At 50.1% G+C, this 26,952-nt stretch overlaps 2 protein-coding genes across 4 annotated transcripts in view; one reads left to right on the top strand and one right to left on the bottom strand.

Moving 5' to 3' along the window:
* Window positions 1-26,952, bottom strand: part of Tspear (thrombospondin type laminin G domain and EAR repeats) — a 188,969-nt gene that overhangs the window by 79,758 nt on the left and 82,259 nt on the right. The gene's annotated exons all lie outside the window — the stretch shown is intronic.
* LOC109694969 (uncharacterized) lies at window positions 6,816-14,892 on the top strand. Of its 3 annotated transcripts, none has more exons than XM_074072507.1 (2): window positions 6,816-7,364; window positions 14,005-14,892. In XM_074072507.1, the coding sequence occupies exons 1-2, from the start codon at window positions 6,997-6,999 to the stop codon at window positions 14,576-14,578; spliced, it is 942 nt and encodes a 313-aa protein (XP_073928608.1). In that variant the 5' UTR covers window positions 6,816-6,996; the 3' UTR covers window positions 14,579-14,892. The 3 variants fall into 3 exon arrangements, with proteins under 3 accessions (XP_073928608.1, XP_020032809.2, XP_073928607.1); XM_074072506.1 differs by lacking the exon at window positions 6,816-7,364 and having other exon boundaries at window positions 13,562-14,259; window positions 14,350-14,892; XM_020177220.2 differs by lacking the exon at window positions 6,816-7,364 and having other exon boundaries at window positions 13,557-14,892.

Below are 26,952 nucleotides of genomic sequence, written 5' to 3'. Positions count from 1 at the left end.
TTGTAATTGTATGCAAAAGTATAAATCCCACCAGAAATAGAAACAAGGAGAAATAGAAAAGCACCAAATAGTATCAGTACAGTAAATCATTAAACTACAAAGATGAATAAGAGACACAGAAATAAACAAAGAATAGTCAAAACAACTAGAAGAAAATTAACAAAATAACAGGCACAAGTCCATGCCTTTCATTAAAAACTTTGAATGCAAATTGTCTTCATTCTCCAGTCAAAAGATACAGACTGGCTAATTGGATTAAAAAAAGCAAGACCCAACAATATGCTGCCTACAAGAAACTCACCAGTAAGGGGCCACATGCACTTACGTGCAAAAAAGTGAAAAGATGGAAAATGATATTCCAAGCACATGGAATCTGAAAGTAAGCAGGAGCAGTGATCCTTACACCTGATAAAATAGAACTTAAGACAAACAGCAAGAAGAGATCAAATGTCATTCTATAATAATCTGGGAGAGACAATGATTATAACTCTTTGCACCTAATAATGGAGAGCCCAATTTCATAAAACAAACGCTGTTAGACCGGGGAGAGACTGGCTCGCAGACAATAACACTGGGACATCGCACTACCCCACTCCCGCTATGCTACAGGTCAAAAGGACTTCACCGACACTTACAAAACAGTCCATCCAACAGCTACAGAATACATATTCTTATTAGTACATGGCCTTCCTCTAGAGCAGACCATTCATTAGGTCTCTAAACAAGTCTTAACAAATTCAAACAAATCATAACCCACATCTTTTCTGACCACAATGGAATGAAACTAAGAATCAGCAGCAAGAGGAACTTTAGAAAGTATAAAACACATGGAGACCAGAGAACATACTCATGAATGAACAGCTGATCCTTGTTTGTGGATGGAAGGATTAATATTGCTAAAATGTCCTAAAATTCATATGGAAGCACAAAAGACCCTGAATAACCAAAGCAATCTTGAGCAAAAGTTGCAAAATCTGGATCAGGTACTACAATACCCAACTTCAAATTATATTATAGAGCCATAGTAACAAAAACTTCATGGTACTGGCAAAAAACAGACATGAAGATCAATGGAACCGAAGACCCAGAAATAAATCCACATATCTCCAGCCAAACAATTCTCAACAAACGTGCTAAAAAATACACTGGAGAAAGGACAGCAGGAAACCTGGATGTGCAGTGCATAAGACTGAAAATTGATCCCTCTCACCCCATACAAAAGTCAATTAAAATGGATCAAAGACATTAATCTACGACTCAACTCTGAAACTACCAGAGGAAAACACTGGGGAAACACTTCAAGATCTAGCATGTGTAAGGACTTTCTCAATGGGACTCCAGAAACACAGGAAGGAAGAGCAAAGGTTGACAAATGGGACAGCTTACATAATGGGAGAAAGTCCTTGCCAGATATTCATCTTACTAGAAAGTAACCAGAATATATAAAGAATTCAAAACACTTAACAACAAAGAACAGGTCATCTGATCAAAATGGGCAAATTATCTGATTAGATACTTCTTAAAAGAAGAAACACAAATGGACAATAAATACATGAAAAAACGTTCAGTATCTTTAGTCATTAGGGAAATGCAAATCAAAAGTCGCCAAGATCCCGTTTCTCCCCAGGCAGAACAGCTATTATCATAGGGACAAAAACATAGCAAATCCAGTAAGGATTGGAGACAAAGAAACTGTGTGAACTGTTGGTGGAATGCAAGTCAGTACAGCCACTATGGAAATCAGTATGGCGGCTCCTTAAGAAACTAAACATAGAACTGCCATATGATCCAGTCATCCCACTTCTGAGGGTACATAAGAAGGAAATGAAATCAGCACATGAGGGAGAGACAGACAGACAGACAGAGTGAGAGTATAAAAAAGGGACCACATAGAAGTTCTGGAGCAAAAACCAATATGAAAAATTCACTAGAGGGGTTCAATGGCAGAGCTGTGAAGGAAAGAAAATAGTTAGAGAGTGGGGTTGATTGAAACATTCCCATCTGCAGAGCAGAAACAAAGAAGGGCACGAATTGAACAAAGCTTGGTTGGCCTGCAGGACACCATCAAGCACACAAGCTCCACCTCACAGGAGCTCCAGAAAGAGAGAGAAGAGAGAAAACAAGCAGAGAAAGGAAAATTATAGGGGCAGAAGCAGAACAGGGTTGTGGGGGCTGGGGGACGGGAAGCCGAAGTTGCATGTTTCTGATGGGTGTTCATCTCTGTGAATAGATTTCATATTATTGGACTTACACTTTGAGTGAGGAAGATAGTAAACACTCTGTTCTATAATAGGAAAGAATTAAAAATACAGGAATAAATAATTCTCATACACTTCCCAGATACGATGGAACACACAAATCTACATTTCCAAGGTCAAAGAACTTCATATAGAATAAACTCAGAAAGACCCACACAGAGATACATTGTAACCAAATATAAGAGACAAAGAGAAAATCTTTAAAGCAGCAAGAGATGAAATTGACTGCTGACTTCCCATCTGAAACCATGAGGGCCAGGACGGGTTGGAAGACATGCTGCAAGTGACAAAAGAAGAACTGTCCACCCAGAAGTCTCTACGTAGTCCAACCACACTCCACAGATGAAGGGGAGCTGTGCACGGCCCTCACTCGTTCTCCCAGCTGCTCGGAGGCTGAGCCAGGAGGATCGAAAGTATGAGGCCAATCTAGGAAACTTAGCAAGATTTCAGGAGGCAGAGATCACGAGGATCAGGGTTCGAAGCCAGCCCAGGCAAATAGTTTATGAGACTATCTCAAAAACAAACAAACAAAAAAGAACAGCTGGTGGCCCTGAGTTCAATCCCCAGTACCACAAAAATAATAAATAAAAAAATAAAATAAAAAGGGCTGGGGATGTAGCTCAGGGGTTGAGCACTTGCCTAGCATGAGCAAGACCCCGGGTTCAATCCTCAGAAACTATGAAAGAAAAAAGGGAAGGAGAAATGGAGATATTTCCATGTAAGTGGGAGAAGAGGGAGTTCATTGCCAGTAAGCAATAAATGCCAATCCAGGCTGAAATAGGGCACTAGATGATTTGAAGCCACATGTAGACGAAGAGCAGCAGTAAATTCAGCATGCTTTGTATTTTGTGTGTTTGTAGGGGTGTCCTCGGCTTTGCTGCTTTACGAGAGGTTCAGTGTCCTCTGGCAATTCTTCTCATTTACATGGCGTCAGTGTGCTATCCTCATTTTCCCTATGGTTTTAGTTATGCAAGTCTTCTCTGTTTTTCCCAGTCTAGTTAAGGAGGTGTGGATTTTATTGCTTTTTTTTTACAGACCTTACTTTCTGCTTCATTGATTCTCAGTATTGTTTTTTTCTATTTTCAGTTGCATTTACAAATACTCTAATCTTTGCTTCCTTCCTCCTGCAAGCTTTGGGTTTAGCTTGCTCTTCCTTTTTGTAGTTCTTTAAGGCATAAATTTAGATTCTTGATTTGAACTCTTCCTTGTTTTTGTTTTTGTCAGTACTGGGGTTTGAACTCAGTGCTAAGCAGGCACTCTACCACTTGAACCACAACACCAGCCCTTTTTCACTTTAGTTATTTTTCAGATAGACTCTTGCATTTTTGTCTGGGGTTGGCCTCAGACCACAATCCTTACCTCTCTCATATAGCTGGGAACACAGGCACATGCCACCACACCTGGCTTATTTGTTGAGATGGGGCCTCACAGACATTTTGCCCAGGCTGGCCTTAAACCACGATCCCCCTGATCTCTACTCCATGGACATGAGCCACCGCACCCAGCTATGGAAGCGTCTCTTTCTCAGTCTTTTCCATTCCTGCTTCATTTATTGAGCGGGGGAGTCTAATGACAGGTATACAAATGTCTGTAGTTATCACTTCTTGGTATATCAGCCCTGTATAATATTTAATGTCATCATTTATTGCATAACAATTTTTGACTCAAAGTACATTAAAAAGATTTTTTTTATTGCCACTCAGATCCCTTTTGGCTATTTGCATGAAATATCTTCTTTTGTTTTCAGTCTATCTGTGTCTGAGGATCTAACCTGAACGAACTGCCAGAGGAGAAGGTAGACCAGGTGGAATGGACCTATAACAGGTCAAGATGTGAAATGCCCCAAAAGCTTCAGTGCTGTGCTATATTTCACAGTTAGAAGAAAATTATGACCATCCTTTCAACCCTTCCTCTCCCTAGCAGAGGATCACTTCCTAACACATTCAGTGATGTCAACATCATCCTGGTACCAAAGCAAGACAAAAACGACAAAAGAAAACTGCAGACCAATACCCCTTACAAATGTAGATCCAAAAATCCTCCACAGACTCCCATCGAACCAAACCCAGTGGCAGAGACGGTCGTTCCCAGCATGACCAAGTGGGATACGTCCCAGAAACACACGGGACTCACCCCGTGAAACCCCACCCCTGCAAGGCACCAGTGGGACAGAGGGAAGGGAGAGCCTTTCACAGAGGCAGAAAAGGCATTTAACAAAAGCCAACTCCTTCTCGTGACAAAGATGCCAACAGCGCATGAATGGAGGAGAACATCCTCAACACAGTGGAGAGCATTTATGGGAAGCCCACAGCTAACGTCACACTCAGTGGAGAGAGACAGAAAGCTTCTCCCGAGATCAGAAACAAGACCATGACGTCGGTTTTGCCACTTCTGCTCAACACCGTACTGTAGGTTAAAGATAGAGCTTGTGATGAGGCAAGGAAAAAACTAAATTAGAGAGTCAGATGGATGACTGACTGCAAGGTTATCAGTGGAGTCCATCGAGTCATCAGCCCCCAACGACACTGCCAGGACCACTGAGTGGAATTTTCACAGGTGTCCTCCCCAAAGAGGATATAGAAACAGCCAGTTGAGCACATGGAAAATCCACTGCCACTGGTCCTTAGAGAAGTCCAACTCAAAACCACACATGGTGCCTCTTCACACACACGAGGTGTCAATAAATTGACACAGATGTGCACTGCTGGCGGGAGTGTAAAAGGGTGCAGATGTCACAGGAAACACCAGGCAGCTCTTCCACGGGGAGACATTGTGTTATCAAGTGACCCAGCAATTGCATACCCGAGGGCACTGAAAAGAGGTGTTCAAACAAAAACTTGCAAAGAATGCTCCTAGCTGCACCAGTCACATTAGCCAATCAGTGAACACTGTCTAAATGTCCCTCAACCGAGGAACAAGTCAGTCACCTGTGATGTGTCCATGTGAAGGAATAGTAGTCAGCCACCAAAAGGAATGAGGTTCTGACTCACAAATGTGTCAAGTGATGGAGCAAGACACAAAAGGCCACACATTCTATGTCCTATTAGTATGAAATGTGCAGAATGGGAAAGTCCCTACAGATGGACAGATAGGTTGTGGACAGTGCCTAGGGAGTGACTGCTTAAGTACGGGGTTTCCGTTTGTGCTGACGGGAATGTTCTGGAACCAGATGGTAGAGATGGTCACTAAATACTGCAGTGAATGACACACTTAAAAATGGATGAAACGGTAAAATTCGTATTGCGTGTGATCACAATTTAAATAAAACCACGCCTGCCAAGAGATTCTGAGACTGAGGCGCCCGCACCATGGACTGATCAGTTTCAAATCTCGGTTGGTTTTACAGGGGAAGGTTTAACCTATCAGCGAGATCAAGTGGTTTTTCACCAGCATATTGAAATTTGACTTTTTCAGATCGTAGATTCAATTCTTTTGTATCTGTTAGTCTGTTTTAGTCTGAAGGTCTTTAAAATTCTCTCATTGACCTTTCATCTGTCATTCATGTCACTAGTACTTTCTGATGGTTCGATGACTTCCTTTATATGCGAAAAAGATTCCTTCAGGGTTTGATGGAAACCACAATGATGAATTAATTAAAGGGTGCGGGTGAGAACAACCCCCAACTGCATGGGGGTTCAAGTCTCATTATACTTTTCAGTCTCTGCTTGTCTATCTGTTGCTTTCCTATGTCTGCCAGGCCTGTTCTTGCTGTGGACCTCCTCAGCTGCGGACATGTGACACTCAGGGATGGCACCTGGCCAGTGAGGCTTCCACACCTTTCTGACCTGCTCTTCATCTCTATGAGAGAGGCCAAGAGGATGCTGGGAAACATGAGTGGCTCTTCGTGGAATCATCTGTAGACCATGCTGGGCTCAAGATCCAGGAGAGTCCTCCTGTGACCGTCCCACACCAGGACAAGGTCCAGTCTGGCTGTGGCCTTCCTAGACATGGGCTGCCCTGGCAGACTAAGAGTGTCCTCCAGCAGTTCCAGGCCACACTTGCTCATGTCTGCCTCCTCCAGGCTGCCTCCCCCACCCAGCCTCAGGTCCTGACCTGAGACCTGCCCTTCCCAGGACAAGTGAGCGCAGGTATCAGGGGACACTGGTTTAGCACAGGAAGGTCAGACTTGGTCCAGCCAAGTCTGGTTGTTCTATCATGCTCACTTGTCCAGGAAGCCCAGGCCTGGCTGGTCTCCTTTCCTAGGAATGGAGGCCCCTGTACTTACTGCTCTCGCCATGCTAGACGATGGTGACCTCAGCCTATAGGGAGGGCTGTCTTCATGTTGTCTGCACAAATAGCAGTTCCATCCCTAGTCACAGGCTGGGATGGGCCACCCAGCCGAGGCCACTGGGGACAGAGGCTGGAGGAACACAGAGAGCATACCTGGGCCAGGAGCCCACACCAGGCATCCTGGCAGGCGATGCCCCAAGTGGAGGATGCAGGGCCAATGTAGGGAGGCTCATCTGCTGTGACCCTGTCTGCCCACTGCGGGCTGTCCCTGGTATCCTGTGGGGCCATGCCCAGGCCAGGCAGCCAAAGGAAGTTTATGAACTGAGCCCTGGGGAAGATCCTCGTGACTCCAACACCAACCCGGAAAGGGAAGGGCACTGTGGAGCCTCCTGACAGGGAGAGCACACCCTCCCTGGATAAAAGCCCAGGAGCCCAGAGCATCACACACCACTCACCACTGACCACTCACCCATCACACCACCCACACCCTCCTCCAGCCCAACCCACCATGAACATGTCCACCAGGTCCGTCTGTTCTGACACTTACACCGATGCCTCCTGGCAGGTGGACGACTGTCCAGAGAGCTGCTGCGAACCCTGCTGTGCCCCCGGCTGCTGCCAGCCCAGCTGCTGTGCCTCTGGCTGCTGTGCCCCAGCCTCCTGCCTGACCTTCGTCTGCTCCCCAGTGAGCTGTGTGTCCAGCCCCTGCAGTCAGTCAGTCTGCACCAGCTGCTGCACGCCCTCGTGCTGCCAGCAGTCTAGCTGTGAGCCAGCTTGCTGCACCTCGTCCCCCTGCCAGCAGTCCTGCTGTGTGCCCATGTGCTGTGTGCCTGTGTGCTGCAAGCCCGTGTGCTGTGTGCCCGTCTGCTCTGGGGAGTCCTCCTCATCCTGCCAGCAGTCTAGCTGTGAGCCCTCTTGCTGCTCCTCCTCCCCCTGCCAGCAGTACTTCTGTGTGCCCGTCTGCTGCAAGCCCTCCTCCAGTGTGTCCCTGCTCTGCCGCCCTGTGTGCAAGCCCGCCTGCTGTGTACCTGATTCCTCCTGCTGTGCCTCCTCCTGCCAGCCCAGCTGCTGTGGCCCAGCAGCCTCCAGTGTGTCCCTGCTCTGCCGGCCTGTGTGCAAACCTGCCTGCTGTGTACCTGATTCCTCCTGCTGTGCCTCCTCCTGCCAGCCCAGCTGCTGTCGCCCGACCTCCAGTGTGTCCCTGTTCTGCCGCCCCGTGTGCAAGCCTGCCTGCTGTGTGCCTGATTCCTCCTGCTGTGCCTCCTCCTGCCAGCCCAGCTGCTGTGGCCCAGCAGCCTCCTGTGTGTCCCTGCTCTGCCGCCCTGTGTGCAAGCCCGCCTGCTGTGTGCCTGATTCCTCCTGCTGTGCCTCCTCCTGCCGGCCCAGCTGTTGTCGCCCAGCAGTCTCCTGTGTGTCCCTGCTCTGCCGCCCTGCCTGCTCCCGCCCAGCCTGCTGTGGCCTCTCCTTGGGTCAGAAGTCCAGCTGCTGATCACCTTAATCTCATCCAGGCTCCTGTTCCCACCATGTGGTCACTTCCCAATGCCCCAGCCCCTCTAGCCACCAACCACAGTAAATAAGCTGCCACTCCTGGGCTGCTCCCCATGTTCTTCCCTGGTGCTGCTGGCATGGAGGCCCCTGCAGCTCCCCAGTGCCCCCTCACCTCAGATAAGTCCCCACCCCAGCAGTTCCAGTCACTCCTGGGCCTTGGCACCTCCTGAGTCTTAATAAAGCTGCCTCTGTCTCACCTGACCCTCTGTCTGGCTGTAGACATGGGAGAGGAAGATGACTTCTGTGAATCCTGGAGGCCAGGCTCCTGGTAGCCCTGTGGGACCTTAGCCCAGTGCTCAGGAGAGCCACCTGGGAACCAAGTCCAGGGCTGGTAGGGCAACATGACCCCCGGGACTGTCATGGCCCTGGAGCCATAGTTGGCCTTCCCAACTCTGTACCTGCCCCACAGGACTGGGGGAGCCCACCTGGGCCCAGCCCCACTCCCAGAGACCTCAGCTCCTTGTCACTCAGGACACCTGGACAGCTTCCCCATCCTTGCAGCCCAGCAAGTCGGCTTCACTCCAGCGCCATCCTGTCCCCTCAGTTCAACACAGGAGCAGCGTCTCATCGGGCTGCCATCCCTACCTGGGTCCCTTGTTGCCAGGCAGGGTCAACAGTACCGACTGGCTGGGGATGGCCTCCTCCCTGTACAACCTCCACTGGAGATCTGGGGGCTCCTGGCTTCTGATCTCAAGACACCCTTCCCATAACCCCAACATCCTGGGTTTTGTCCAAACACCCAGACACAGTCCAGGACACCATATGTGATGCAAAGCCCTTCCCGTCTTCACTGCCAGCAGCTGGACCTGATAGAGATCCTGGATTTCACCCCAGCCCTGCAGAGAGGGGCCGGAGGACACTGACCCAGCACCAATCCCAGCCTCCCGCCACACAGTGGGCACCATGGTCAGGACAGCCACCCACCTCACAGTCCCTGAAACCAACCACCTGGGGCAGCCAGCAGGAGTCCCCAGGACCCAAAGGACCAGGATGTCTGGTCCTGCTGTGGCTCTTGGATGGCCAACAGCTCAGCCCTGATCCTGGGCTCGACACCATCAGGAGTCAGGTCCTCACACAAGCGTCTGGTCTCCTCTCTGTGCCCTCTGAGGCCACAGGGTTGGAACAGAAGTTAGGCGGAGAACCAGGCTCACTGTGACCTCCTCCATTGTTGGTCACTGTCACCTCTAGGTGTTGACGTCTGAGACACCCAAGACCTCATGAGCCCTGATGTCCCCAGATGTGTTCTTCCTGGGGAGAGCTCAGCTACAAAACCCAGGAGATGTGTCTTCTGCCTCATCAAAGCCTCAGTCCTAGGTGCAGCCACTTTGGATGGCAGTTTCTTAAAATGTTGATCACAGAGTGACCCTATGACACTGCCAGTCCAGTTTCAGGCATCAGCCCAAGAGACATGAAGGCATATGTCCTATAAAGAGGTGTCCACTCACATACATGGCCTCTGAATAGCCAGAAAGTGGAACTCCCCAGTGTTCACCAGTGGATGGATGAAATGTGGTACATCCACACAATGGAATATTACCCAGCCATAAAAAGGATCAGAGTCGAGCATGACAACATGGAGGATCTTGGAAACATGCTCAGAGAAAGAAGTGAGACACAGAGACCACCGAAAATAATAATAAAAACAAGAAAGGAATGTGCTCATGGCTCAAAGATTTTTGTTTTTAAGTGTGATAAAGCAGTATTGATATTTTATCCTAAAATTTGAAGCTATAAAAGAATTGTATCATGTTCTAAAAATATAAATTAAGTACACTGACTAACAAAATGAAAAATTTGATCTGATTCTTCACAAGGCAAAGATCCGGGTGGTTTTAAAGGTGTGTGTGATAAACCTTCAGCATAAAGCCGTGTCTGTAAGATTGAAAATGTTCCAGAGCTTAGAACAAGCCAGGGGTGCTCTGGATTTACCTAGAAAGACTGGCAAAATTCTAGTGCCAAAACCAGCAGAGAGAGAGAGAATGCACAAACCAATCTCATTTAAAAATAAAAAGTTAAGAGATTTTAAATAAAATGCTGGCATATTTAATATAAAGCTATATCAAAAAATAACGAGCCGCTTATCCACTCATTATGGAAAACAGTGTGGGTGTCCCTCAAAAAATTAGAAGCGGAGGCTGAGCATGGGGGTTCCAGCCTGTAATCCCAGTGCTGTGCTCGGGAGACAGAGGCAGGAGCATCTTGAGTTCAAGGCCAGCTTGAGGTACGTAGTGAATTCCAGGCCAGCTGGGGCTACATAGGGAGACCCTATGTAGAACCGCCATAGGACCCAGCAACCTCCCTTCTGAGTATGAGCACAGAGGCGGGAGACACCTGCAATCAACCAGCGTCCACGGGCAGACGAGTGGAGGACGAATCGGTGCCACACGTACACAGTGAGTACTAAACAGCCAGCCTTTAAAAAGGAAGGCAAACCCGTAAAAGCAGAGAGTGGAGAGGGCAGAAAAGGGGGAGATGCTGCTGAAGGGACCCCGAATTCACACAGGCGAGTGAGCTCTGGAGACAGAATGCCCAGCGGGGCCGCTGTGGAAGGTGCTGAGCTCTACACGTGAAATCTGCTGGGAGGAGCTCTCAAGTGTCCAGCACACGACAGGTCCCTAGGCCGGGGGTGGACATGTTAACTAGCTCGACTGCAGTAACCATGACAACACGCTGTCACACGGTCTACCTCACACATACACGACTCCGGTTCTCAATTTGACGTCAAAGAATGCGGAGGGGATTCTGTGAAGTAAAAAAGTGAGGTAAAAAAAGTCATAAGCCATTGTCAGGTGGAGTGTGTCTCAGAAGACAGGCGCGGAAAGAACGGAGGCAGAGGAGCCCTTAGGACTCTCCCGGGCTCAATATTCCCACTTGCACACACACGCATGCACACGCACACACATGCACACATGTGTACACCCATACTGCATGTATGCACTCACATGTACACCCCCGCACGTGTACACACATACTGCACATATGCACTCACATGTACACACCCCCACACACGTGTACACCCATACTGCACGTATGCACTCACGTGTACACCCCCACACGTGTACACACACTGCACGTATGCATGCACATGTACACCCCCACGTGTACACACATACTGCATGTATGCACTCACGTGTACACACCCCTCACACACGTGTACACACATACTGCACTTAGGCACTCACGTGTACACACCCCCCCACATGTGTACACACACTGCACATATGCACTCACATGTACACACCCCCACACCCACGTATGATTCAACTCATTCTTTATTTGAAGCCCCAGGAAAAACTGTGTAAACCAGCAACAGAAACTGCGTGGACCGAGAACAAGACTCCTGCACACCAGTCGTGCTCGCTCAGCAAGGAGCAGAGGGAGGCACATCCATCGGCCCCAGGAACAAGCCCAGCCCTGGCGGGCATCTCGCCAAGGACGTAGAGCAGAATAAGGTGCAAGTCACTCACAGGAGGGGAAAATGAAGGTGTGCATCCCCTGCAGGTGACAGGTGTCCGGCATCACCTGTCTTCACCCCTCCACCCCCCTGCACCTGTCCATGCCCTGCAGAGAGGGGGGTCAGGTGCACTGAGCCCTGAGGGCCGTGGGTAAAGCAGGGTGACTGAAAGGCACTTTGGACATAGCCTGGCAGACCAGAGGCCAAGAAGAGAGGGACATGAGAGCGCACGTCACAGCTATAAGTGGAAGAAACGAGGAGTCAGAGTGTCCATCCCACTGAGCCGATCGAGGTAAAGATTGTCCACGCCCAGGCCACAGGAGACTTCGCTGCTCCCGCTGCCTCAGGGCCACAGTCCTCTCCTGAGTCCTCGCACAGCCCAGGCTTCCCAGAGCCAGACCTGGGGGAGGAGGGGGAGCCACGGGAGGAAAAGAGCCCTTCATGGCCGTGAGAGACGCCAATCAGAATTCGGGGTTCTTGGGTTTTACAGAACACCTGGCATTTTCACACCTGGAAGAAGTGTGTCCCACAGCCCGGCTCATATGGGATCAGCTGTGAAAGGAGGTCACACCGTGGCTGGGCAGGTCTCAAAGGCAAAGTACCTGCTAATATCTTCCAGAGCCAGAGGTACTGATTTTCCCTCAGTTCCTGAGGTGACACTGGGCCCTTCGGTTCAGGAAGGTGGGTCAAGGTCACAGCTCTCGCAAAACCACTTATGCTCGCTGATAGGCTACTTCTTTAAGTTATAAGAAAAATGAGATCGAAATAGCCCAAAAGCAAGACAGGGGTCTGAGCTGAGCCTCAGTATGCTGCATAGAGAGGCAAATGGAACAGAGACTGACGCAGGACTCAACGCACAGAATAAAACAACTCGCTCTTTCATCCAGAAAATCAATGGGGGCCTTGTCCAATGTCCAGTGACAACAGTGGCTTAAGAAACGGGAGAACTTTCAAAACTTCCAAGGAACAGCCTTGGAATTAGTGGAAGACAAACTCCATTCAGAGCACAAGACAAAAGCAAGCAGCCATGAAAAAGGAACGATAAATAACTTTTGGAAATTGAAAATTCCAAAGTAACTAAATCATAGCAAGGACCAAACAGTGGACGATATGGCTAAAGACCAGAATGTGGTCTGAAAATAAAATCGAGAAAATCCCCTAGAGAGAAATACAAAGGACAAACACGAGGAAGACGGGGCAGAGTGAAGACAGGAGAGCAGCTCCAGGAGGGCTGACACCTGCTCGGAGTCACAAAAGGAGAGACCAGGAAGGAGGAAAATGCAGTTCAAATAAAGCAAAACATTTCCTGAGATGAGCTTTTGTTTTGCAAGTCTCAATGAGTTCCAATCCCAGAAAGCCAACGAACACACAAACCTGGAGACAAACACATGACATCTAGAATGAGAGTGAAGAAAGAGGACCAAACACTCCCCCAAACGTTGAAAAAAAAAGAAACAAGACAAACTATAAAGATAGTCAACTCTCACCAGCCACACTGGACATACACGCAAAGAGACAAAAAAAGACAAAAGAGGTTTGCCTTCATTGTTTTGAGGGGTCAACAATTCAAAACAAGAGTTCTCTCCCCAGCCAAACTATCCAAAGTGTGAGGATTGAGGCGTTTTTAGACACAGGAAGAGCCTTCAAATGTAAATCCACCATGGCTTGGGAGAGTGTTATTGGTCTTGCACCATGGTGAAATGGAGATGGAAAAAAGCCCAGAGTGGCTGGAAACATCACCAGAAGTGCCCTGAGGTGACAGTGGGAAGGGACACTTTACCTCCTGTCACTTAATCCTCTGTACCAGTTGTATTTTCTAGGATGTGCAAGTTTTTCTTTATATTTTAAAATGCTTAAAAGCAAAAAGCAATCAGTGCACATACAGGATGCTGGAAGCAGGGTGTTGGGCAAGTGTCTGCTTCTAGAACCTCAGCCCAGCAGAGCCTGACTCAAGCACTTCCCAGGACTTCACTGGAGCCAAAATAAGAAGGACAGAGAAACAGTCCTGAGATGAACACGCGACTTTAATAAGCAGCATGGGTGAGGACCTCCAGCAGTCAGCTCTGGACGTCAACAGGAAGGGTGGCTTGTAAAGCCTCTTTTCGGGACAACACACAGCACACCGGGGTATAAAAGCTCACAGCCCCAGTACTCACTCACACACCACTCACTCACACCTTACACACTCACCTCCTGCACACTCACACCCTGCCCAAGCCCCACCATGGCTGCATCCGTGTGCTCCAGTGATCTGAGCTATGACAGCCGGGTCTGCCTCCCAGGCTCCTATGACTCTTGCACTGACGCCTCCTGGCAGGTGGACGACTGCCCAGAGAGCTGCTGCGAACCCTGCTGTGTCCCCAGCTGCTGCCAGCCCAGCTGCTATGATCTCAGCTGTTGTGCCCCAGCCTCCTGCCTGACCTTCGTCTGCACCCCAGTGAGCTGTGTGTCCAGCCCCTGCAGCCAGTCAGTCTGCACCAGCTGCTGCACGCCCTCATGCTGCCAGCAGTGTAGCTGTGAGCCTGCTTGCTGCACCTCGTCCCCCTGCCAGCAGTCTTGCTGTGTGCCCGTGTGCTGTGTGCCCATCTGCTCTGGGGATTCCTCCTCATCCTGCCAGCAGTCTAGCTGTGAGCCCTCTTGCTGCACCTCCTCCCCCTGCCAGCAGTACTTCTGTGTGCCGGTCTGCTGCAAGCCCTCCTCCAGCGTGTCCCTGCTCTGCCGCCCCGTGTGCAAGCCCGCCTGCTGTGTACCTGATTCCTCCTGCTGTGCCTCCTCCTGCCAGCCCAGCTGCTGTCGCCCAGCTTCCAGTGTGTCCCTGCTCTGCCGCCCCGTGTGCAAGCCCGCCTGCTGTGTGCCCACCTCCTCCTGCCAGCCCAGCTGCTGTGGCCCAGCGGCCTCCAGCGTGTCCCTGCTCTGCCGCCCTGTGTGCAAGCCCGCCTGCTGTGTGCCTGATTCCTCCTGCTGTGCCTCCTCCTGCCAGCCCAGCTGCTGTGGCCCAGCAGCCTCCTGTGTGTCCCTGCTCTGCCGTCCTGCCTGCTCCCGCCCTGCCTGCTGTGGCCTCTCCTCAGACCAGAAGTCCAGCTGCTGACTGGTTTGCCTCCCAGCTCTCAAAGGCTGTGCCTCTGTTCCCTAAGCAGGATCTTCTCCTCTCAGGAGCCCTGTAGGCTGCCTGCCAGTGACCAGAATTGTCCCTTTCCTGACCAGTGGCTGTGCAGCTGCTGCTGGAAAGATTGACGAAGCAAACTACTCCTCTCCCCCTTCGAGGGAGATGACCTACACGTTCCTCAGGGGCAGCAGCCTGCTGGGAGCTTCTCAGGATTGCTCACCTGCAATTGGTGTTGACAAATACCAATTGCTATAATCAATAAAGAGTTTGTGCCCGAAAACATGGGCTGCTGTGCATTTTCTGCACCTCTCCTGAGCCCCCAGGCCCAGCCCAAATTTGGGCTGCAGGTCCACTGTCCTATAAAAGCCAGATAAGACAGAAGTATTCTCAAGTTCAAAGCAGCAAAGAGACAAAGATCTGAAGTGCACAAGGCCCACACCACTCTCTGCCTGGCAGCCACCTTACATATTCCAGGTGGGGAGTTGGGGAGAAGCAAGAAAGCCCATCAGATTGGAGTTCCAAGGGGACTGTGCTCTGGGGGCTTCCAGGTGGGTAAACAGGGCTGTAGCCCACTGAGAGAGGGATCCCCCCAGTGAGTGAGTGTCTGCGTGCCAACCCCGCCATAGATGCAAAAAGGGCCTGTGGGCTCCAGGGGGACTTCGGAGCCACTCAGGGTTTAAGGCTTGGTTGAAGAGACACAAAGCAAAGAGAGACCTTGTGAGCTATGGAGAGTCAGAGGACCAGCATAGCAGAGTCAGCTGGCAGCAGCCAGGCCAGCCAGGTCAGCTCTACTCAGCCCCTGTGCCGAGAACTGAGCAGAAAGTCCTTAGAGCCGGCAACAGTGGAGCGGGTGGATGGGACCAGCCTCAGAGATACCTCCTCCAGGCTGAGCTTACCCTGAGAAGAGGGCCGGGCAGGACCCTACAAGGTCCTCTGAACACAAAGTGGCAAAACTGAAATTGCATTGATTCTGTTTGCTGGTTTATTCAAGCTGTGTCCGTTATTTTTTTCTTCAAATACTAAGAATATGGTGGTCCCCATAGGTGAGAGAGAAAGGCCTTGTGGATTGTATTAGTCAGCTCTCCTCTGCTATGATGAAATACCTGAGGTGATCAACGTGGATGGAGGAAAGGTTTATTTTGGCTCACATTTTTGGAGGTTTCAGTCAATGACCACTTGGCCCTGTTTTGGGGCTGTGGCAAGGCAGGACGTCATGGCAGGGAGCACGTGGTAGGGCAAGGCTGCTCACCTCATGGCCAGAAAGCAAACGAGAGAGAAAGGGCCAGGATTCAACATCCCCTTCGAGGGCATGGCCCCAGTGACTGGCTCCCCCCACTAAGCCCCACCTCCTAAAGGTCCTGCACCTCTCATGGTGTCATAAACTGGTGAACAGGGCTTTTAGCTCATGCCCTTTGGGGAACATGTCAGATCCAAACCATAACACGGACTCTTCAAGAACAGAGGGAGGGTGAAATTGGTCAGGGGGGAGAAGAGGATGGGGGAGAATGATGGAGGGGCGAGTCTAATTAAGACACATGGTAAGCACATATGTAGATGTCACAACGAATCTCCCTGTACCACTAATACACGCTAGCACAAAAAGAACCATGAATTTTGAGTATTTATCTTGGCACCACATTAAACTTGTCTTTATACTTAAAAAAAAAAGAACAGAGTGAAAATAGACCGGGCAGAAGGAGCCACCCCACTACTGTCACCGTTTGACTACGAAATGTCTCCATGGGCTCATGTGCTGAGCACTTGGTCCCCAGGAGGTGGCACTGCCTTGGGAGGTTGTGGAAAGTTCAGGAGGCGGGGCTAGCTGGAGGAAGTAGGTCACTGGAGGAGTGACTTTGAAGGCTATCGCTGGTCCCCAGTCACCTCTGCTTCCTGTCCACCATGAGGTGGGCATCCTCCTGCCTCACACATTCCCACCACCATATGTTCTGCCCAAGCACGGGGGGCCAAAAGACCATGACAACCCCTCTGAAACCATGAACGAGTAAGCAGCCTTCACTCTCACCATAGCGGGGGAAAGAAAGAACTAACCTCCTAAACTTAAGTGACAAAGTGAGACAAAAGGAAGCCACTGGGGTCACCTTAGCTCCAGTGCACGGAGCATTCCCCCTGGTCCAAGAGGCTTCCCTGAGGTGATGGTCACCTGGCTCCTGGCCATTGGGGGTATGGACCTGCTCTCAGACACAACTCCTGAGAAGCAAACCCAGGGCATCTGCTTCTGATGCTTATTGGCTCTTTCCTGCAAGAGACTCCAAGAGCTGGAGACTCAGCCTGAGGCAGTGTAGATGGTGGCATGGATGAGTTGGGCTGGAGGACCCAGAGTGCCTGTCCCTTGCCTCACTGGCTGGGTTCCAGGGGTCTTGCTGCAAAGGAGATAGGAGGTCTTGTCAGGTCTGGGAGGTCTGTGTGGCCATGAGCAGAGAGCCTGGGGAAGAGCAGAGGTGCAGTCACATGCTCACCTAGTAGTAGCTTTGGAGGCCACAGGCTCAGCAGATGGCTGGGGTACAGACCAGGCAGGAGGACTGGCAGCTCATGGGCACACAGAACTCCTGACAAGGAGACAGCCACATTGCACAACATAGCCACATGGAGCAAGGCAGCAGCAGTTCCTGCAGTCCTGGGCTGAGCAGCCAGCAGTGGAGATGCAGCACAGGGAAGCAAGGCAGTCCAGCAGGCAGCCTAAGGACCAGCTGGTATGGCACAGCATTGCTGGGCTGGGTGGGATCTGGCGGGGCATGGGTCTGCTCTGGAGGCAGCTTTCCTACTTGGCCTTTACACTCACTCTGGGTCAGGCGTCCTGTCTCCAACCCACCCTGGAGTCCTCCTCATGGTGGGTGTTGTTTTCTTCCTTTGGCCTCTCCTGTTGAGGGCCCTCACTCAGTTCAGGAGTCCGAAAGCTGAAGGCTCCCTGTGACTTGTCAGGCCTTATTTTTCCTGGACACAGAGCCTTATTAGATGGTGAAAAGCCATGATTTGAGTTCAGGGGACCCCAACTCATGGACTTCCAGTGTCCCATCTGGTGTCCACACACTCACAGTATTCTCACCACACCGGGAGCCCCTTTTAGATCTGGAAACTCAGTCATCCACAGAGTCTTCCTGACCACAGAGAACCAAGCTTTCAGCTCACTGTGGAATTATTGTTACTGGAATGATAACCATCACCGAGCCCTGACTTTGCCCAGGTGCTGTGATAAGCATTTGCTGTCATTTATCTTCAGCAGCATTTGGGGAGGCGGGTACCCCATGTGTACAGAAGTGTAAGTAGGAAGTCAGGAGGTACCTGTGCCAGCCCTGCTGCAGGGGAGCCCAAGGGTTCAGCTGTGGAGGGGCTGAGCTGCCCATGCCCATTCCTCTCCCAGCCCAAGGGTCCCATCGGGGCAAAGTGAGGAGCTAGTATAAAACACAAGGATGTCCTCTATAAGGGGACACCGTGCCCAGTGTGGATAAATGTTGCTCCTCACGTCCCAGCTCTCTGTTCTCATGCATAGGCCCCAGCCTGGTACTCTGTAGTGTTTCCAGGAGGCCCCACTGTCTCTCTAGGCAGTGCTGTTTCAAAGCTGGCTGCACCATGGGTGGCCTCTGACATTCCTGTGTCCTGCCAGTGCTGCTGGAGGTACAGAGGAGACTCCCCCTGCCAAGAAGCCCTAAGAAGAGTTAGATGTCATAGAGGTAACCTCAACTCTGGGATTGAAGACCAGTTCAGGCCTTAGAGCCAAAAGTCACAGTCAGGCCTTAGAAACCTAATGGACCCAAAGCCAATATATGTCCACCTGAGGGAGTGACCCTTAAGGCCACGCAAGTCCAGAATTCAGCCCTTTCACCAGCTCCTCCTCTGGACTGGGCACAGTGAAAAACCATTCTGGACCACAGAGAACTGTGCAGCTATGTGTGACATATGCACTGCATTTTAAAAATGTTTAGTTTATCAATCATTTAGAACAGTCAGTTGTCAGGCCTGGGGTCTAGAGCACTTGCCTAGCATGTGTGAGGACCTCGGTTTGATTCCCACCACCACCACCAAAAAAAGCCAGATCCATCTCAATTTATCCATCTAAAAATCATAGGAACATCAGAGCTGTCTTACAAGTAAATTTTGAAAAGAAAGAAAATGTGTCTTTTACATTTAGCTACCTCTGTACTTCCTCTCATATCTTTATTCCTTATTCCTTCCTGTAGGCCCAGAGTCCACTGGCCTCATTTCTATTCAACCTTAAGTGCAGCCTTTGTATTTCTTGTAGAGAAGTCTGCTGGTGAGGAATTCCCTCAGCTTTTGCTTTTCTGAACATGTTTTCATTTCATCCCCACCTTAACAGGTTTTCATGTTCATACATGTGGAATTCCTGCTGTGACTATGTCTCTCATGGAGTGGAAACTTCCCATTGTCTGCCATCTGCATTGTCTCTGCTGCAGTATCCGTGATCCTCTCCTCCTTTGTACGTGAAGTGTTTTTTCCTCCCAGTGCTCTCAAGAGTTTCACTTTACTTTGGTTTTCATCATTTTATCACGTGCTCATTTGTGGTTTTCTTTAAATTTATCCTGCTGAGGCCTCTTTGAATCTGTAGTTTGGTATTTAAAGAAAATCAGATGTGTGGATTTTGTTCACTTTTACCTCAAAACTTGCTTGTGGCTTAGTACCATTCTCTTCCCCTCTGAGTCTGGATGCACTTGTTGGACGGTTTGATATGGTTGCATAGGCCCTTTCCACCTTTCTCTATTCTTCCCTTCGCTTTTTGAGATTGGATAATGTCTCTTGGTACACCTCCATGTTCACCGATTCTTCCTACCAAGTGGCTCCCAACTCCACACCCCAGGTGCCTCAACATGGATTGTAACACCTGGTCCTTGGGTCTGCACAATTTGCACCCAGGTGAAGAGTGTAGGACTTGCAGTGTCCTCCCAGGGACAGGCCAACTCCAGCAGCAGTGTCCTCGCATCCCATGGCTCTCTCTGATCTTCACAGATTACTTCCCCAAAGCCAGCTCAGCACTGTCTCCCCACAGAGAGACTACCCAGACTACCCCCCCAGTACTCATTCCTCTTTCTGATGAATTCCTCCCTGGGATTATTTCATGCATTCACTTCCTTGTTCTTTGTTTGCTCATTGCCCCCTGCTCATGAGGCCAGGGCCTGTCTGCCAATAGTACATACTACTATTTGTTGCGTGAGCAAATAAACACTTGTACCAGTTACTATATGTCAGAGTTAGCTAAGTTTCTCTGACAGGCAGTAGTATATTCTAGGTTTTTCAAGTTACACAGCCTCTTTTATAACTACTGATCTCCCTGTTTTGGTACAAAGACAGCTATTGACAACACACAGATGGGCATGCTGTGTTCCAATAAAACTTTATTTACAGAAACAGGCAGTGAGCTAAGTTTTCCCATGCAAAATAAATAATAAAAATATACATCATTAACTTGAAGTCTTCATTGATAAACAACACAAGACAAAAAAGGAAAAAAAAGCAGAACATGGTACTTGAGTCAAGCCATTGGTGCTGTGTACACAATGATGACCTTACAACAACCTAAAGTCAGACACACGAAGTCAAACCAGAGTATCTTGTTTGCGGAAGAAATTTGCCTTGAAGCAAAGTTTTTACAGTGGATGTCACTCAGGAAAGTGCATCCCAAGATAATAAGATGTTGGGGCACACATAATGGAATCACCACAAGGAAGACACTGCCATATTCTGCATTGTTGAGACACCCAGGCCTGGTATAAAAGCTGCCCAGAGCAGGAGCCCCAGACATCACCACCCTCCTCCCAACGCCAGCCACCTCTCCACCATGTGCCACACCAGCTGCTCCTCGGGCTGCCAGCCAGCCTACTGTGTGTCCAGCCCCAGCCAAGCCTCCTGCTGTGTGCCCACGAGCTGCAGGCCTGCCATGTATATTCCTGTGAGATGCCAGGTGCCCTGCTCTGTTCCTGTGAGCTGCAGGCCTGCTGTGTGTGTGGCCCCCTCCTGCCAGTCCTGTGTGTGTGTTCCTGTGAGCTGCAGGCCTGCTGTGTGTGTGGCCCCCTCCTGCCAGTCCTCTGGGTGCTGTCAGCCCTCCTGCCCCACCCTGGTCTGCAGACCTGTCTCATGTAGCACCCCTGCTACCTGCTGCTGACCACGACTCTCCAAGAAAGCCATCCCCGGTGCAGATGGGCCCCACCTGTACCCCTCCTATCTTCTGTGAACCCAGATTTAGCCCATGAGCAGATGGAAAGTGCACTCGGTCAGCCCTGGAACACCAGGGAGAGTCTGCAGCATGATCCAGAGCCCACTCCTTCCTCATTCCCCAGGGACATCCTAGCTCTTAGATCCCTTCTCTAACACACGTGAGCAAATAAATCCACTTTCCCATGCAAATCTTGCCTCTCTCTTTCAACTTCATACATCTTTGAAGTTCTCTCCTTGGAGAATATGACAATATCCCCTCCTCTGAGCATTTTTTTCCCTCTGGCTGAGCTGAAGAGGAGGGTCCTTAGGGTGGGGAGTGACCTGAAGGTGCTGGTCCCCACACCTGCCTTCTGAGACTCACATTGTGTGGGAGAAACGGTGGAAGAAAAAAGTCCTCTTGAGGGATAGGCGGGAAACAGGCCTAGACCGCAAATCCCATGCTAACAGGGAAGGCAAGAAACACAACACTGCCACAAATAAAAGCACAATCTGGCTGCCGGGGGAGGAGCAGGGAGTCTGAGAGGCCTCCTTTCCAGCCCCAGCACAGAGGCCTGCCAGAGACCTGGAGGCAGAGACCCTGCCAACCACAATGCCAGGCAGCCAGGAAGTCAGCCTCCTGCTGGTAAAAGGTGAGAGTTTATGTTGACACCTCTGTGTAGTGAATGTCTGAAAACTTAGGGTGGAGCAAAACCACTGGGCTCCCCAGCCCTGACTCTAAGCAGAAGTCGTCACTGGTGGCCAGCATGAGAGGAATCTGCAGCCTTTATTACATTGAAGGAAGCTCGGTGACAAAAGGCAAACCCAAGTCAACATCTAACTGGTTAATTCAACCTCCCCCACCCCGTGCAGGCATGCACACATGTGCATACCCACATGGATGTGTACACGCACACACATGAATGACCTGACAGAAGACGCGTACCCATTGCCAGGGGGAAATACTGCTTGTGTCAATTTGAGTTGTTTAATACATAATGTCTGATATCTAATAAAAAATTATAAGACACATCGCTCAGCAAGTTAGAAACAACCAATCATTAAAAAGACAGAGCAATCAGCAAAACCAGAATTGAAAATTGGACTTGATGACCCAGGGGCTATGAGACATAAACTTTAAGCTGCCTGTGATTGGTGTGTTAAAGTATATGAATGGATGAGGACCGAAGCAGAGAGATGGGAACTACAAGAGCTGAGCAGATGGGGGAGAAGTCAAAATATAGAAATGGAGACGAATTCCTTCAAATGACTCATGGGAAAACTTGAGACCAAGTGTGGATCACTGGACTTGAGCACAGGTGAATAGAAGTTAATTGTCCAATTTAAAACACAAGAGAAAGGAGGTGGAGGGGAAGAATGGGAACAAAAACAGGGACCTCCCCTCTCCTCCCCTCTCCTCCCCTCCCCTCTCCTCCCATCTCCTCCCATTCCCTCCCCTCCCCTCCCCTTTCCCTCTATCTGGGAATGCAAATAACAGCACAGTGCTGACTTGGCATTGTCCCAGAGCTCCTTGTTTTCATTCCCATTTCCACCTCCACCATCTTTCTCCTCGCATTTTATTTTATTTTTTATGTTTAGGGGAACCAAGGAGCATGCCACCTGGTGCTGCTCCCTCTTTTCCCACTCCTCAGATCCTGGACTCACTGCCCAGGTCACATCCAGGCAACGTTTCCTGTACTCATTGTCTTCCTTTCCTCATGACTTTAAGGAAAACGGCCTCCACTGTGGACCTTTCCCTAGATTAATAAATGCCCAGGTTCTCATCCTCTTCCTGGCGTTCCTGTGTTTTGACCCTGCTTCTAGACCCGGACCATGAGGTACACTAGGCACAGAAAGGTCTAGGAGAGGCCCCACACTGTGGACGGAACAAATCAGGGCCTCTGCCTGGTGTTTCTGAGTAGCAGCAGGAGGGTCTCAAAAACCCTCCACCTCTCCCGCTCTGAGTCCAGTTTCACAGGCTGGCAGGGAGACCAACGGTGCACAATTGTGTGCAGGGATACACAGTACATGAGTGTGTGTGCATGTGTGTGCAGGCATGTGCATGAGTGCATTCGTGCACATGTGTATTCATGTGCAGAAGTGTGGGTGCTAAGTGCGGGTGTGTACGTGGGCAGGTGCACATCCATGGGGTAGGTGTGTGGCATGTGCACATATTCAGGACTGCATGTCCATGTGGTTTCATTTCCAACTCAGTTTCATACAAAGGCCCAATTTAAGCAACACAGAGATCACAGACCGCCTTGGTTCCAGGTTAGCAAACCACTCTGCAAACTAAATCTCATCACCAGCTTCCAGGCCATAATAAAAGGTGGGAGCACAAGGCACCTGCAGTGAGAGCTCCAGGGAAGAGCCCAGGGAGGTGGCCTGTCGAAACAGAGCTGGGGAACCACAGGTCTGCTCATCTCCTTGAGACTTTACCATGGAATGGTCATAACAGAACTGTGGAGGAGACTAAGGATGGTGTTAGCCCCAGGAAATGTGGGGGTTCACCAACACCGAGAGGGAAGAACTAACTCCTAAAAGATTACGTATCATTAAAATGCCTACATTGGAAAATATGCACGTGAAGCATATAGGCAAGTATGATTCAACTCTGTTTTCTAGAGAAGACAGTGCGATGAGGTCATAATCCCCACAATCACTGCCTCTAGGAGTTAGTGGTGAATCACTGATGTTCTAGCGTCTCTGGTGGAAGTGAAAACACGTGTGGTTACTTGTCTATGGCGATTACAAATCAACCGATAAAAGACAGATGTCTGTGGACAGGTGGTGGAACTGCGCTACCAGCTCTTGGAGTTCTGTGACCTCATAGTGAAAGACTGGATGTTGACCGGTTGAAGTAAGTCCACAGCACTGAGAAAGCACGATGCTTTTCCCCCAAGGAGGTGCAAGCCCCATCCTGGACACACTGAGGCTCCCCCATTCATGTGGCCCCTGCATGGGGAAAGGAGAGCTGGGAAGCAGGACAGAGTGACCAGAGACAGTGAGTCTTGGCCACATGCTCCTGGATCACAGAGCCTCTAGAACAGAAGTCACCACATCACCTCAAAGGTCACTTCCTCCACCCAGTGCTCCCTGCTGATGAGCCAAAGTGAGACCAAAAAGGGTTTACACTGGAATCCTTTGTGATCAGCAGAGTAGCAAAACACAGCTATGAAAACAGAGGACAGAATCCAGCCATGAACTGGAGAAGCTGCTTTATTTGGCTTTAAGAGGTCAGGAGGATGGGTAGGGGCTGAGGGGATTCAGACAATTCAGCTGCATCCTCAACACAGGGTTCAGGGTTGATGAGCAGGCTTTCCACCTGCCTCCCCTGCTGAAACTTAGCCCACAGAAGACAGGAGCTTGGAGGGTTAGAGGTGTAGCCTGACTACAAGGGGCAACTGGCTTTGGAGACTGTGCTCAGCAGCAGGGGGAGCTGCTACAGGTGACAGGTCTACAGACCAGGGTAGGACAGGAGGGCTGGCAGCTCCCAGAGGACTGGCAGGAGGGGACCAGGCACACAGCAGGCCTGCAGCTCACAGGCACACCACAGGCTGCCTGGAATCTCACAGGAATGAACACAGCAGGACTGCAGCTCGAGGGCACAAAGCAAGATGGGTGGCTTGGGCTGGACATACAGCAGGTGGCCTGGCTGGGGATGGACACACAGTAGGCTGGCTGGCAGCCTGAGGAGCAGCTGGTGTGGCACATGGTGGAGAAGTGGCGAGTGTTGGCAGGAGGATGGTGATGTCTGGGGCTTCTGGTCATGAAGCTTTTATACCCAGACCAGGTGTCCAAACACACACCACAGCTGTGCCTTCCTTGTTTTGCTTCCTCTGTCCTGTCCCCAGGCTGACTTTTCTGTTGTTTCTGTTCCTGTTTGGGTTTGTCCCTCAGTTTCTTGACTAATTAGCTGTTCCTCAATCCCCTGCCACACCTGGCAACCTGCCAGCCCTATCCTGGCTCTGTGTGGACTCTGTCTTGCTCCATCTCACTCCCTGACTTACTTTTGTGAAACTCCAAATCTAGGAGCCATCTTTTCTTCCAATGTATGGATGGTCCTCAAATAATCAGAGTTTGCACTTCTCAGGTGGTCAGGAACACAGAGGGTGAATGCAGTGAGTCCACCAAGTGCACTCATCATGCAGATCTATAGCTCAGAGCTGGAGTCAGATAGTGGACAGACATGTGAAAGGGCACAGAGACTCCTTGTCCCTATGGCAGGAAGGATGGTGGTTTGGATCCTTCTCATGGGGGGCCCTGGATCCCCATCCAGAAGAAACCTCTTAGTTAGGAACTGGGGTGAGACACAGCTCTGCTCCTCCTGGATGGAGACAGCTCCAAGGAGGAAGACTAGACCAAGCACATAGTCAGGTAACCTGGGAATCTAAAGGAGGTTCACAGAGGCACAGTGGGAAGTCTGGGCAGGTTGGCAGGCTCTGAGGACCTGGCTGTCCTTGGGCTTGTCCAACATCCAGCCAAGAAAGCACCAGCAAGACCAGAACCATCGTCACTTAGAACTAGAGCTGTCCACATCAGGTCAGGTCACTTAGGACCTAGAGGAGAGAAGCTCGGAGCTGGGCACTGGGTTATTGGCTACCTCTTTGGATAAGGCAAGGTGAGGGGACACAGCCACTTGTCAGAGGCCATCCCTTTGTCTTTCCCCTGAGCCAGAGAAAGGATGTGTGTCTATATCTTCATCACCACCATCTGCCCTCTCTGAATTTTGCTTACAAATCACAGAGTGCACATTTGGAAAGCTTCCAAAACCACTTCATAAAAGGTCCACATCTTCTTATTTCACCTTCAGTGCCAATCTTGACAGAAAGGAAGCTTTTGGGATATAACATGTCTAGAAAGAAACCTGAAGAAATGCTCAGTTGAAAGAGGCAGGATTGGATTTGCAAGAAATGAATCTTCTGCATGCTGACCCTAGGTACCTACTGAAAGCAGCCCTCCTTAACCATCCAGTGGGAATATCTAGGAGATACACCACCCAGTAATTAAGGTGGTGAAAACCAAAAATAAGGACATGCTGAAAGCAGTGGGAGGAAGAGACCTTCAAAGGTCTCAAGTAAAGTTACTCAAGTAAAGGAACAAAGATGACAGCAGACTCTCTGCAGAGGGAGAAGAGACTCAGGGGACAATGGGACAACATCTTCAAACCACTGAAATAAAAGTTGAAACCCAGGATTTTTTGTGAAAAAGAAAACTCCACCAAGCTGAGAATGACATGAAAAATGCTCAGGTAAGCAAGGACAGAGAATTTCTCACTAGTGGACCTACACTACAGAAAATGCAGGATGAGCTAGGGCTTGGATGGGTCTCTAAAAGATCCACCTGTAGATTATTATCCCCAAATTCATTGTTAAGAGTGTTTGCAGGCAGAGCTGTTGTGAGCCTTCAGGTAAGAAAGGGTTCCTGAGCTGAGGGACCTCAATAGGAAACCCTAGGGAGGCCAACAGGAGAGGCCAGAAGAGGAAACCAGCACCAGCTATGAGGACAACTCCAGGGTAGCTTGGAGCCAGGATGCCCAAAGCCCATGTACAAAGCAAATGATGGAAGATGTCTCCTGACCAGGCCACCCTCCAGCCTCACCCAGCCCAGTCACCCTGTGCCATATCAGCTGCTCCTTCAGCCGCCTGCTCTGCTTCTCAGTGCTGTGTCCTCACCAGCTGCTGTCCACTATGACTGCAAGAGGTATTCCTGCCACCCAACCTTTCTGTGGCTCTTTTTGTGATCCATGTGCACCTGGCTGCCTCTGCCAGCCAGCCTGCTGCATGGCCAGCCCCTGCTGCATACCCAGGGACTTCAGGCTGTCCAAATTGTGCTAGTGAACTTCCATTGTCTGGGTCTGCCAGCCCTCTTGCCCCATCTTGCTCTTCAGATACATCACTGCGGGACACCCCCTGCTGCTGACCTCTGCTATCTAGTCCCTCAAATATAGGATTTGCTGCTGTGGTCGCCTGCACAAGCCCTAGGGAGAACTGTTGTGGACAATACTGTCGTGGTCTTGTCAAGCTGGGAAGAGCCTCCTCTCTCCCCAGACCTCCTTGCTGGTGGGGCAGATGTGCAGCTCAAAGCCCTCTTACTTTTTCTCCCTGTCCTCCCCTCCTCACAACTTTAAGGAAAACTGGGCTTTCCCTATGGATCTTTCCTTAAATTAATAAATGTCCAGATTCTCATCCTTA

The sequence above is a fragment of the Castor canadensis genome, chromosome 5, assembly GCF_047511655.1.
Source record: "Castor canadensis chromosome 5, mCasCan1.hap1v2, whole genome shotgun sequence".
Classification (NCBI taxonomy): domain Eukaryota; kingdom Metazoa; phylum Chordata; class Mammalia; order Rodentia; family Castoridae; genus Castor; species Castor canadensis.
This window is presented reverse-complemented; position numbering and strand designations above follow the sequence as displayed.

What these genes read in the sequence shown, in the direction of transcription:
- LOC109694969 (XM_074072507.1), top strand. Translation starts at nt 6,997, where the DNA reads ATGAACATGTCCACCAGGTCCGTCTGTTCTGACACTTACACCGATGCC. An exon ending in GTGCCCGTCTGCTCTGGGGA is followed by an intron (nt 7,365 to 14,004) that starts GTCCTCCTCATC and finishes CCAGCAGTGTAG; the next exon opens with CTGTGAGCCTGCTTGCTGCA.